The sequence below is a fragment of the Ascidia mentula genome, chromosome 3 (genome assembly GCF_947561715.1).
Source record: "Ascidia mentula chromosome 3, kaAscMent1.1, whole genome shotgun sequence".
Classification (NCBI taxonomy): domain Eukaryota; kingdom Metazoa; phylum Chordata; class Ascidiacea; order Phlebobranchia; family Ascidiidae; genus Ascidia; species Ascidia mentula.
Genome location: NC_138568.1, coordinates 19,787,409 through 19,800,522, shown reverse-complemented (window position 1 = coordinate 19,800,522; position 13,114 = coordinate 19,787,409). Strand labels below are relative to the sequence as shown.

The 13,114-nt window shown below is 35.5% G+C and overlaps 2 protein-coding genes across 5 annotated transcripts in view; both read left to right on the top strand.

Annotated features, from left to right (window-relative positions):
- LOC145896016 (uncharacterized) overlaps positions 1–5,109 on the top strand; it is a 12,123-nt gene extending 7,014 nt beyond the window's left edge. The window contains exons 2-3 of the mRNA XM_082984809.1: positions 3,843–3,967; positions 4,145–5,109. Of these exons, the coding sequence (XP_082840935.1) occupies positions 3,843–3,967; positions 4,145–4,279 (260 nt within the window). The 3' untranslated portion in view covers positions 4,280–5,109. The remainder of the gene's footprint in view (positions 1–3,842; positions 3,968–4,144) is intronic.
- On the top strand, positions 1,118–13,114 carry LOC145896013 (uncharacterized). 4 transcript variants are annotated; one of them, XR_014401639.1, is made up of 14 exons: positions 1,118–4,012; positions 7,132–7,270; positions 7,486–7,660; positions 8,258–8,357; positions 9,819–10,321; positions 10,382–10,464; positions 10,831–10,892; positions 10,947–11,099; positions 11,343–11,451; positions 11,508–11,619; positions 11,739–11,832; positions 11,949–12,026; positions 12,122–12,392; positions 12,617–13,114. XR_014401639.1 is itself a non-coding variant. In XM_082984804.1 (13 exons), exons 5-13 carry the CDS (start codon positions 9,883–9,885, stop codon positions 12,237–12,239), a joined length of 1,248 nt encoding a protein of 415 aa, XP_082840930.1. In that variant the 5' UTR covers positions 1,118–4,012; positions 7,132–7,270; positions 7,501–7,660; positions 8,258–8,357; positions 9,819–9,882; the 3' UTR covers positions 12,240–13,114. The 4 variants fall into 4 exon arrangements, 3 of the variants coding, with proteins under 3 accessions (XP_082840930.1, XP_082840929.1, XP_082840932.1); XM_082984804.1 differs by having other exon boundaries at positions 7,501–7,660; positions 12,122–13,114; XM_082984803.1 differs by having other exon boundaries at positions 12,122–13,114.

The window sequence follows — 13,114 nt, the reverse complement described above, 5'->3', positions numbered from 1 at the left end:
TACTTTGTAACACTCAACTAGGTGGTACGCGTCGAAATTTTAGGTTGTCATCACTGATGTTATGGCACCAATTTTTGTGCGCGGTAATTTGTGTTGCTTACGTGCACCTGTCTATAGGTCTTATCTGCCGATTTCAATCAGATTTCTGAAGCAACAACTATAACTGTTGAATGTCCTTTCGTTGCAACTATTGCTATCACATCACCTTTACGAAACTATATTTCATTCTAAATATAGTTTCGTAAAAAGTGGACTAAAAAAAAGTTTAAAAACGCTAATGAAAGAAATAAATTGTATACCTGCACAGACAGACTCAAAGGTTTGCTCCTGCTATCAGCGCTTTTGACAACTATATTGGGTAACTCACCAAATGAAGCAACACCGCAAACGTATACCTCACCAATGACACCTTCCGCTTTCCTTTCTGTTGGTACAACATGACATTTGTGTGACCTTCTTTTAGAAAAGCTTAAAATTTGAACTTACCCGAAACATATTTCCCGCTTCAGACGTGACTATATAGCGTAATATATCGCACAACTATGTAAAAAAACAAACAAAGCATATAGCCTACGTCTTTTGAAACTTATGTTTTAGCACGTATACTCAAGGGCAAAGCAAATGATCCGCGGTTAAATTTCACACAACAAAGCTGGCCACAGCAAGGAATAACACACAAAGGATTTCCAATAACCGCCGGGAACTACATTTAAATTTAACGTACTTGTCAGAGCCAACAATTCAAAGTATATCCCCATCTGAACTTTATTGGATTTGATAGACATCGAGTTTTAGTTCAATATACAATCAGCGCAATTTGTGCTTACAGGTACTGACAAGTTTAGGATTTGTCATGCTGGTACACAGAAATCACCAACGGAAATCCCTTACAGTCGCGACAGACGGGACATTTGTAATTTACATTAGGAAAAAGTATTAGCATGTAAATGAAAATTGAAGCATTGGAAGCTTATCGTTTATTTACAATCTGTATGTTAACATGTTTTTTTGTGGTCCAAAGCCAGGTAACATGTTTTGTATAAATTCTTTTGTCCCAAAGCAGAACTACATTTATACAGTACAGGATAGCTTTGAGGACATTTAATCCGATTAGAAAAACTATGGAAAAGTTTGACAATCAACAGTGGGTTTAAAACACTTTACATGTGTACTGATTTGGGAAACAATGTCCCTTTGTTACTTGCGCCACAACACAAGATCTTTCGCAATGTCAGTGAAATTCAGCGCCTTTTTCCCCAGGGGAATCACCACCCATCCAAACACCGGCCACCGCGTATCTTGATAAATTGAAGGGTTTTATGAAGACGTACTTATTAGCAACTTGAAACTGTTGAGAAACAACACGGCTTTTACCCATTTAACATAAGCCGCTATGTGGAATATGCAAAAAGCTAAAATTAACAAACTTGTTTGTTTGTTTTCTTCCGTTTGTGACATATATGATGTTATTTTAGGTGTAAACTTCAAATTCAAATCAAGTTGCAAACAGTCGCCTGAAGTTTAACAAACCAAACAAGCTAATCGTATATAGATTCACCTCTTCCTTACAATTGTATGCGGTGCCACGTGCTCGATCATTGCTAATCGTGTTTTTCCACCGTAGCCGTTAGCAAAAGAGCGGTAAATCGAAAGGCATTGCTGGTTCTATGTCAGTTTTGTGTCGCAGTAACTGTAAGGGATTCGATTTGTTTTAAAGTTAGTGCATGTCAAGGTTGTATTTCTGGATGTGTTCAGACAATAGCAGGGAAATATAAAGGCAATAAGTCCGGATAACATAATGACTTGAGGCAGGTCGAGGCAAGGTAATTAAAGATAAATACACACAGTTAAGTAGGGTAAATAGGTAAGGCAAATACACGCAGGTATTAAAGTACAAATTCAATGCCTGCGCCCAAATACAAATTTGCTATGGCCTGATTCTGCATTCCATGCGCATTAAATAGTTACCAGTAATATGTGTATGATAAATAATTGCTATTAACTGCAACAAACTGTATTTCATTCCAAATGATTAGTACGAAACTTTTAGCCGTCGAAGCGAACCAACTTTCATTATATTCGTTTCATCAAAGTTTAAAGCAACAAAACTTTGTGGATGGATATTTGTTGTTTGGTTGCTTTAAAAACGCATTTGTTTGTTACAAGCAATGAAATAGGTTGAAGAAAAAAATGTGTGATGGGCTTACTTAATCTTTGCAAACGATACATGAATAGCATTTGTGACGTATCGCCTCTTGTGACGTATGGATGGTTATTTCGCAGTGTTTCCCTGAGGGGATTAACCGTCAGGCGCACCACCTAAATTTCTGTATGTTCGACACTGTGCTGTAGCGAATGGTATACCTATGCTTGTACTTGCTTGCTTTTCTCCTAGCCTAATTTGACCAAGCTGCTATAACCGCTGTACATAGTTTGGCAAAACTTGTCTAAATACTTTGTAGAAACAACGCAGCCGCGAAAAAGTAATATGCTTTTACAAAAAGTTCGCTTAACTTGTACTGCACAAACTATTACACAAAAATTCACTATTCTGCCGTATATAGTGTTAACATAACACAAGTTTTGATCATATTTCTATTTCATTTTACTTTTGTGAAAGATACTACGATCATATTTTTTAGGTAGCCCTACTTATGAGGGGCCCTATGCCTTTTAGATGTCTTGTTCGTGTGAGTTGTACAGAAGCGTACCAAGTTAGTTCGAAGATTCTAGCTCAAACATAGCAAAGCGTTTTGCGATAGTAAACAAAGAAAGTAATATGTTACAAACTTCTGCAACCATCATTACGACAAGCTCTTTGGAAGGCAACTAGCAAAGCAAACCGTATATTTCATTGCTAATGAGTTGATAAATGCACAGAGCACTGTAGAGGGCTCAAGCACAAACCAACAACTGAAAGAAACAATTCTACAAATTCTAAGCATTCTGCCACATGTTTATGTCTGATTGCGACAATGAACCTTTTCATCAAAAAACCTTTCTCAATGGCTTTCCACGCATACAAGGTCTGACATTTATTTGACGTTTTTCAATATTTTGGAAGTCAGTAGAATGTATAGGCTAAAAGCACTTATTTACTGAGATGTTTGTTACGCCACACCAACAAAAAGTCACAAAACACCTAGCAATGTTATAGCAACATTTAGTGGTTGCAGGCGATGTTCGTTATTTCTTTTATTGAACAGCAAAGTTAAAATTATGAAACTGCATTACATAAAAACTGGGTCACCTAAAATATTTCATTTAATGGCGTTTGTTTAAACATCATTGAGTCTAATGCTGGAAAGAAAACAAATCAAACACAAAAAGGGCATTATTACGGATACCTAATTTGGTGTTCAATGTTGCAAAGGGTTTCGTACTAAATTTCAGCCTTCGCCAAAGTTGTTGTTAACGGCAAAAGGTTTACGCACTCATTGCAATAAGGTCTGATTTTTTGTGTTATAATGTCTGTAATTTAATTGTAACGTCAGTAATGATATTCATTTGCGCAAAATGCTCAAAAGAGTCTCTGTGTTAGGCCGCGCCAAACACGATTCCAGGTGCTACAGGGAGCATACAAAAATTACAAAAACATTATGCGGTCCGAACTTTCTTGGTGTGTTTTCATGTCAACAACTTGTGTTTGATTTTATTTCCAGATGCCAGATTACTTCGTTGGTGTTTTCCTTCATATATCTGCAAAAATAGGACAGCAATAAACAGTAGTTTTATGTGATAACCTATGGACTGATTCATGTACTGGCTTGCATTTTCTTAATACATTGCAGGAAACGCTTAATTAGAAATCTTGAGTGTAAAAAGTGTAAAATCGGTTGCAGAAATTTCCGAATCCTTGGCGACGCTGTGCGGAAAACTTATCCAGCCGAGCATGAATGACGCAACCGTGTCTCAGCCAATCAGAGGAGTCAACGCCCGTCTTGTTCCATTGCCAAATTTGGTCATGGTAAGGATTTCTGATGCGACGTTTCCTAAGGTGGCAAAAATAATCGTGAGTGAAAGAGTTTGATGTTAGGTAAAAAACACTAATTTAACCTCGAAACTTAACGAAAGGCATCATAAAAACAACCAGCATACTGTGTGTGTGACGTGTGCAACGTCACAATTTCACATTTACCTGAAGGTGTTTCCCCGCAAAATAATTCCCTTGCTGTCACGCGGGAGTGCTGGCGTGCAAGGAGTGTTCTTCCATGCGACGCTACTAAGGTTTAACAGGGAAAATGACAAAGCTTCTTTTTCACAAGTTTCGCAAAACTGATCAAATGTCTTTCTTGTTCAATACGCGGTAAATATTATTACTGCTTAATCGTAACAGAGATTGCGCATTTAATTCCGTTGTAAGGCACTTTGAAGAAGTTGCAGTAATCGTTTGATTGCTCTTATAATGACTGTGCTGAATTGCTGTTTGTTACGTGATGGTAACATGCGCTTTGCTACTTATAACATTATTTATTGTATACGTGAAGGACAGCCACAGTATAGCGCGCCACAAATGCAATTTAAACCATGAACATGTGATTGAAGTAGTGGAAATGGATCAAAGCCACGTGCCTTGAGTAATGTCCGGTTTACACTGCATGGTGGTTCTTGGTGTTGGGTTTCTGATTCAAGTTCTCACCAAACTTAGATGTTTCGTGTTTTATTGCAAGTATCACAACGGACAGAAAATAATACAACAGCAGTTGGTTCGTGACATAAAATTGTTTCAAATAGAAATCCTTACAAGCAGCTTTGCTGTAAAACTACTTTAAATACATTGTTGTGTACATATCTTTGTCGTTTGTTTTATGCTTTATGTGTTATGATGTTATACCGCTTTTTCTGCATGTGTGCTAGACCATTTCTGGGAGAAGCGACGCCCAATTAATAGAAAGAACGCTGGTCGTGTATTTCACCTAAAAAGACAATAATCGAAGGCAAAACGTTTTAGGTTTAACGTAAATTCTTGGGCCCATTTTGGTCAAATGTGCCTCATAGAATCTGTTATGTGTATGTTTTTTTGTGGATGAGCTTCTAAATAATTTTTCAAACATATTTTTTTTACATTTTCGCAAAACATGTTTTAATATTAATAAATTATTTACCTTAGATTGCCGATCAAAGTCTTTAACCACAGTTAAGCTAGCTGTAATACGTAGATACACACCAAAACGGCACACCATAAAAATAAAACAAATTAATATCTTGATAATCTTGGTTAGAGAAAATAGTAAACGCGAAAAACTTTGCTATTTTTCGAGCTAGTCTAATTTTATTGCTCAACATTCAAAACGTTACTGCGAAATTGCGAAATTGCATGTACAAGAAATACGCAAAGCGAAAAAGTATTGCAGCACGTAGACAAACAAATAAAACTATACCTCAGGTACTGTCTCATTCAATTCAAAGTTAGTAAAAAAGATAAAAAAAAACGCTTAAATTAAACAGAAGTTCGCGATTTCTCTTCGTTTTTAGCCAATGTAAATGACGCCCCACGTGTACAAAGATGGCTATATTTGTGTAGTCTTTAAAAGAAAAAACATTAAGGATAGGAAATTCCATTTTAACAAAGCGTATTAATAAATGCCTTGCACCGTATGGTTTTCTTAACAACGAAATCGTCACCAGATGGTATTTGACTGGATGCTTCTGACTTGTAGGTAAAATTAAACATATTTACTGACAGTAATTCTTGAAGGTAAAAGTGTGTTGGACTTCGTTACGTTTAACAGTCTATACTGAAGTGGATTTTTCATGTTGTCACAACACAGCATAGAAATAAAACATCTGATCGCTCTGCGATTGGCTGACAAAATGGGCGTAACTCCACTCGATCATCTTTTGCAGTTGAATGATTCCCCAAAGCAACTAAATTAGCTTGCTTAAATTAGTTTTTTAGCAACGTAGAACATGTATTAAAAAAGAAGCTGTTAAAATAAGAGGTATCAAATTAACGTTTCAAAATCAAATATTTTTTTCCTATTTCCGGAAGGGGAAATCCCCTATTTCTTTACAAAGCCGAAAAAACATTAGCGACATTAGCGACATTGTGCATTTTAGAAACACCGTTGTAAAACTACCCAAATACAAAATCCCCAAGACGATTTTCCCTCTGACAAACTCCCTGGATCATAGTTTTAGTAGACCCTGGGTATTTCCACTACTTTTTTGTCACATGACTTGTTGGCAGGTAAGAAAGTGTTGCCAATTTAGATCCCCACTTTCAAAAGTTGGTACCAATACCAATAGGTAGACCTAGCTTGTTTTTAAGATATGAAGTGGCTAAGGATGATTTGAAAACATGAAGCCAAACTGTTATCAAGAAAAGGACAAGCTCCAATTTTGTCTTGGCGTTGACATTTTTAAAGAAAAGTTTTAGAAACAGAACGTTCTGGAGAATTACTGTTCCGCAAAGCAGAGTTTTGGTGTTAGCATTTCTCATGTGAGGGCTGGTGGGTGATTTTCCTGCCCTTGCAAGAGAAATAACCAATACCAACAACAACAAACTACACATCAAGTTAGTACTAACTATATTTGGTGCCAATTCGATATCAACAGTGAGTATTAATTTAAAAGTACCACTACATGTGGTATAAAATAACTTCAATCACAAACTGTCCATCAAATACCCACTTAAAGAGTACAACATGAGTGAATTTTAAAAAACTTGAGAAAAATTTATGTGATTCTATCTAGGAAAATACCTGATTGCAAAGGTTTAAAAATGTGCACCATGTATTCCATTTCAATTAAGAACAAAACAGCAGCAAGGAAGAATTTTTTGGGCTAATTACTGTTCAGCAAAGCTGAGTTTTGGTGTTAGCATTTCTCATGTGAGGGCTGGTTGGTGATTTTTCTGCCCTTGTAAGAGAAATAACCAACACCTATTACAACAAATTACAAATTGTAAAAAGGGGAACCAAAACTCAGTAATGGGACTGGAGTTTGTATATCAACGGTATGAATTTGCTGTCATGGTACCTATAAGAATTGACTGATTTTGGAATACAAAGCGTCTTTGACATTAATATGCTGCAGTTTTGAATGACAATATCTGTTTTAAGCCCATGCATGTGTCACTGTTATGTACAAAAACTTGTAATTATCATTAAGTTAATCACATATCCCTAGACAACAAAACCAACCTGGTGACCAGTTCTGCGAATCCTACAGACTTTCAACATTCATCAAATTTCCAATTTCCAGTTAACCCTAGACCACTTGCTACTTCTGGCTTTTACTTTACTGGATATAAAAACAAGTGTTTTAGGTGAGATACTGTTTAGATTGCAATACACAACAAAACTAGATTGCACTAATAAAACACTTGGGCTTTCTTTAGATTGTTTATGTGTGAGTAACATCAAAGAAATACAATTAGATCAATTCCTGTATCCGATTTTCTGTAAAAATTTGAAATTATGTTTTATTTGTGTCTTAAATACCATTCTTCATAACATTGATGACAGGCATCTAAATTTTTAGGAAAATCAATTACAGAAAGGCTGACAGTGAGTCTGAACGATCTTGCAAGATCCGGTTTCTTCTATCTTGGAAACCTCGATCGAGTTCAATGTTTCTCTTGTGCTGGGGTTTTGAGAAATTGGAATTATGGTGATGTTGTTAACAATGAACACAGGAGACATTTTCCACAATGCAGGTAATGACATTATTTTGCATCTCAATATACTAGCTCTTCTTGACATCAATTAAAGCACACTATTAATGGGTTAACTTATAATTCTGAGAATAAAGAGACTGGTCCATACTGTTGAAAACATAAACATCTTTTATTTAGAACAGTATGGGCCAGTCTCTTTATTCTCTGAAAAGCAATTGCGGTATGATTTAAAACACATGGTGGTTATTGTTGTGGTTGTGTGTTTTTTGGAAAACTAAAACAGACTACTTCAGCCAAACTTCACTCCATGTTATCAATATCACGAATTGAAAAATATTTGTCGGCCAATATAAGAATTGAAAAAGCAAGATTTGGAACATTTAATCAACATTGGTCAGCTAACAATATCAATGCAACACCAAGACAGATTACAAGGGTTGTTTTTTTTATTTGGGTTGAAAATAATGTCATGGTGATTATGTTTACAGATTAACAGCACTTGAATAACAAATAACAAAAATGTGTGTTTTTGTGCTATGCTAAACTTTGTCAAAGTTGTCCTAACCAACAAATGTAATGCTGTTATTCTCCTTAGAATTGATATTATTTCCTGTAATAGCTTTGCATGTATTACAGAAGAGCGAGATCGAGTCAAATGTTGATATTGCAATAGAGGATTGCAAAATTGGGGGCATGATGATGAGCCATGGACAGAACATGCAAAGTGGTTCCCGAAGTAAGTATTTATACAGTTGAGTCACAGGAATATTCACAACAAAACTGATCATGGTTGTTAACGTTTTTATTTCTCTTTGTTAGTTTGAAGCTTTATATAAAAGCAATAATAGTAATAATAGTATAAAGAAAAGTCTATTGTTTGCCCAACCTAGGAGGTTTACTGTTTCAAAATTTAAGTATGCAACCTTTTCTCTGTGTACAATTGCCACGATTAATTTTATTGTGGTAGTTAACTAGAAAATGGGTCTTTAAGATACTCAAATCTAGAGCCCGGTATGCTAGAAGAAAGTCAAGGTAGCAATATAGACATATATGTCATAAAAAGTATATTTTTCTCACCCTGGTAAACTGGATTTGTATTTCTGCCTTAAGCAAGAAGTTGGTACATAGAACAAATCATAGTTTTGAAATGCTTCAATAATTTTTTTTACATTACAAGTTAGTTAAGATGTACATATGATTGGTCACTTTGTGAACACACATACTTTTGAATCTGTACACTGTTTGCAGAATTCATATTATTGGCTACACGCCTATTTATTGTCATATGGGCCTGATGGGGCTATTGGTTGAGCTTTGCTTGGCTGTAGTGTTTCCACCTTGTTTTCTCCATAAGGTTGCACCAAGTTTGGTGCCTAATGGATGACGGTGATTGTATAGTCACCACAAAGTTGAAGTCTTTGCATTTAGCCGACAAGATTGTCTATAGTCCTACCAAACTACACTGATAGACCTTATAGGAAAAAAACAAAGGCCATCTATGTGCAGCTTACAGAATATACTTTTGTCAGGTCTTTATGTATGACGATGACCACATAGAAGGTTGAAAATTAAGAATGTGAAAATCGAAACGTGTTTGGCATAGATTTATTGATATGGACTAGGAATATCCAGAATTAAGTCCATAATGATTGCTTTTTCAGTCAGATAGCATGTGGTGTTGTGGATATTAACATTTCTCATGTGAGGGCTGTTGAAAAACATATCAGCCACCATAGGAGGAATGGTTCATACCAAAAAAACTGCTTACTTAATGCTATAAATTCTAATCAGAAATATCACCAACATGAAAACTGGGGTGAAAATGTCAGAAATAGTAAAGAATGGTTGATTGGTTCCAGCTGGTAAAAAAGCCATGCATGGGAGGAAATCTGGAAAATTTACCCCTTCTGTTTACAGATATTCATTTCTCATGTGAGGGCTTTTGTTTATTCAAGAAAGTTTTTACTGAGAAATGACAAATCTGAAAACAGATCATTCAACTTGCACCATATTGTTGAGGACAGAAGTGTACAATCCAAACATAACACCAGAATTAAACAGCTTGAATGACCATACAAACCTAATTGAACAATTTGATGAATAAATAATGAAATATTTATCTACTTGACTTATGATAGGGTGATCCATCTACCGAGTAAAATGGAAATTAAACCAAAGAATTTTTTTTGTTTTTCAGCAATTGTCATGAGTTACATTGTAGTAGCACGCTGGTGCCTGGGTATCACCTGATACAAACATCAATGTGTTTTGAGCTAACAAGCAACGAGTTGCGGTTGAGTGTGGAGGTAGAAATAACCAAGAAATTCATCCAACTATCAAGTTGGATCCCTGACACAATCTGGTCTGACAAAGATGGTTGGAAAGTTTTTTTTGAAGAAATGCGAAAAAATGTCTTTTTGGAATGTCAGCATAGTCTAAACCTAATAAGGAGGTCAAAGTCATCGCATCAAATGACAAAGGTTTACATCTCGTCTGGATTTTGTATGGCGTTTTACATGAACAGTTGTTCATTGCGTAAATGTTTGAATCCAATACCTGTTGAAATGCTGGCAGCAATACAAACCGCATGCTTTTTACTCAATGACAACAACAAATGTTACACAAATTATCCTTGCAATATTTACAATGACAAACGCAAAAAAACCTTGCAAGATTGTCTGGGAAACTTGCCAAACAAAGGTAAAATGCTTGTAAATTATACAGTCCTACATCCTTGGTGATCTTTTTGTTTTCTTTCAGATTCTAATGCAGCCAGGCACGCAATTGGATCTTGCAATACCTTGCTATCTTCAAGCAATGCAGAATGCCAAGTTGTTGATCTGGTATATCAACTATATTTTATTCAACTTTGTCCAAGTTAAAAAAAACTGAGTGTTTCGCCAATAAAACTGGATTTCTTTGCTCATAAAGTTGGAAACAGTTATCATTTCTAATATTACTATGACAACCTTGTGTCAACGCTTCTAGTTTTAGAAAACATGTTTCACTTTATTAGCATCACCAGTTCTGTACAAACTAATAAAACCGAAAAGACATAGTTAAATGATAAACCGGTCGAACAAACTGCTGAAGTGTTGCTGGTTAGGTATTTTTTTGTGAATTTAAAACATTTTCATTATTAAACAGTAATCATGTTGTCTGTCCAACCTTTGCCTCTGTTTGTTTACATGGTAAATATTTGCTTTCAGAGTCAAGACACCGTTGGTGTGGACAAAATCATTTGTGAGCCCTTAAACATTTACAATCAGAAGTAAGTTCTCGTGTGAAAATTAATAACAATTTTTTATTGGTTTGATCTATTCAGGCATTATATCCCACCTGGTGATTTTGGTAATGCAAAGGTCCGTCTTGGCAGCTTTGTTGCACTGGGCTGCCAAGATGGAAGTTTAAACCCATGTCTTGTGGCGAAGAAAGGCTTTTATTTTACTGGACGTGATAACATTATCAAGTGCAAATGGTAAGAAAGCACCATGATCACAGCAGTTGATGGTGCATTCCTTTTTCTTTTCCTTTATTTCTCATTGTTGGCTGTAAAATCTGACTTTAATTATAAATGATCTCAGCCTTTCAAATTAAATGTACAATTTTACTCTTACGAAGTGACATTTGACAGGACACAAGAAAGGCAAAATAACTTTTCCCATTTTTTGTATCATTTATTGTTATGTTTGTCAATATTCTTTTTTTTAAATCCCTGCAGCTGTCAAGTACCGCACAGGTTTGATTCACCCCAGATGAAACACTACTGGCATAAAAAGAAATGTTGCTTTAACAAAGCAGAAACATGCACTTGTGCTTCTTACTCAATGGTGAGAAAAATATTGGGTCTAGAAGGTAGTCATTTGTAAAACCTATTCTGGTTTAGGAAAGGCTTGAACATCCGTGTCATCCTGAGTATAAAGAAGCTGTAGCACGAAACATCACAATGGAAAATGAAAATGCACAAAATTTGTCTGAAGCTGGATTGTTTTATGATGGTAAATGTTAAAACCGTGCCCAACTTTGCCACTGTATAATTGCTTGCATAAAACTTAAACAATAGAGTTATATATCTTGCCATGCTGCTCACAATAACACAACCTGTAAAATGCTTTAGGTCACAAAGTAAAGTGCTGGTACTGCAACGGAAGTTTGCCTCACTGGAAATCCTGCACAGATGCATGGGCTGATCATGCACATAACTACCCAACGTAGGTGAATGTTCTACTGAACATTTTTTTCATGTTATTTAACCATCTGTGTAACTCTTTATTGCACGATACCTGTATGAGGGTGTAAACCTGAGAATAAAAACATGTTTTCACAGATGCAGATTCGTTCTACATGAGAAGGGACCTTCTTTTGTTCACAAAGCAGTATTGAAAAAACAAAGTCAATCAGCTAGGTATGTGACGTTTTAATATGCATTTGTAGCTTTATAATATGCATGCTTTCACCTTTAATGCATAGCTTGTTAATTCGTTGTCTTTTTAAATGCAGTAAATTTTGCAGATACATCAGACGGTGGAAACTGGTTGGCAAAGTGTGTGTGTTTATGTATCGAATTCGACAATCTATTTGCATGGAAGGTTCAAATCAGACAAAAACTTTCACTTAAAATGGTCAAGTTGATAAAAAACCAATTAAATCATCTTTAATAATTTTAGAACATAATTTGTAGCACATTTACACACCATTTGTAAACCACCCAAATCAATTGTTCCCAACTGGGTAAATTTTGTATGCAAGAAATTAGCAAGCTTCTGTTCAGGTTTGTATTTAAAAACTTCCCCTTGCTTAACTCTTTTGCTAATTTGGTATGTTAAAACAAACCCATGATTATAAAATGATCAAGTGTTTGCTGTTGTCATTTCACTAAAAAGTACACTTTTTATATATTTTAGCCAACAAAATTGTGCCAAAGAGATAATTTGGTAAATTGTCATGCTGCTACTTTGTCAGTGCCTAAAAGTGTAAAAATAATTCTATTAACAGGACAAACGCCATCTTGGTTACCGAGGTTATATGGCGGCCTGTAGTTTTGCGGAATATAACTCTTTGGTGCTCTTCACCATGGCAACCTTTAAATTTTTTGGCATGACAGTTTTGTAAATAAGTTTCTGTTACATGGACACAGTATATGCCTGCCTTTATTGAAGTAACCCAGTATAGTGCAACAATCATTGGTGATTATGGTGTAAATATTTTTTCTAGTCAGTACACATTTACATAGTTCTTCCCTCGATAGTAGCAAGAATATTGATATATTGCGGAGGCCATAAGTTCAACAACCAACATATGCAATGGGCACATTTATGAGCACTTAATTCTACGTATTTTTCAGAATCCCTCTTTATTTGTGATTGAGAATGTTTGCACCTTTTATTTTTTCTGTACCAATTTGTTTATTGCTGTCTTTTCGCAGTGTGATTGGAAATTTTGTCTGCATTTTTCTCTATTGCTTGTACAGTTTTGTGAGAAACATGAAACACA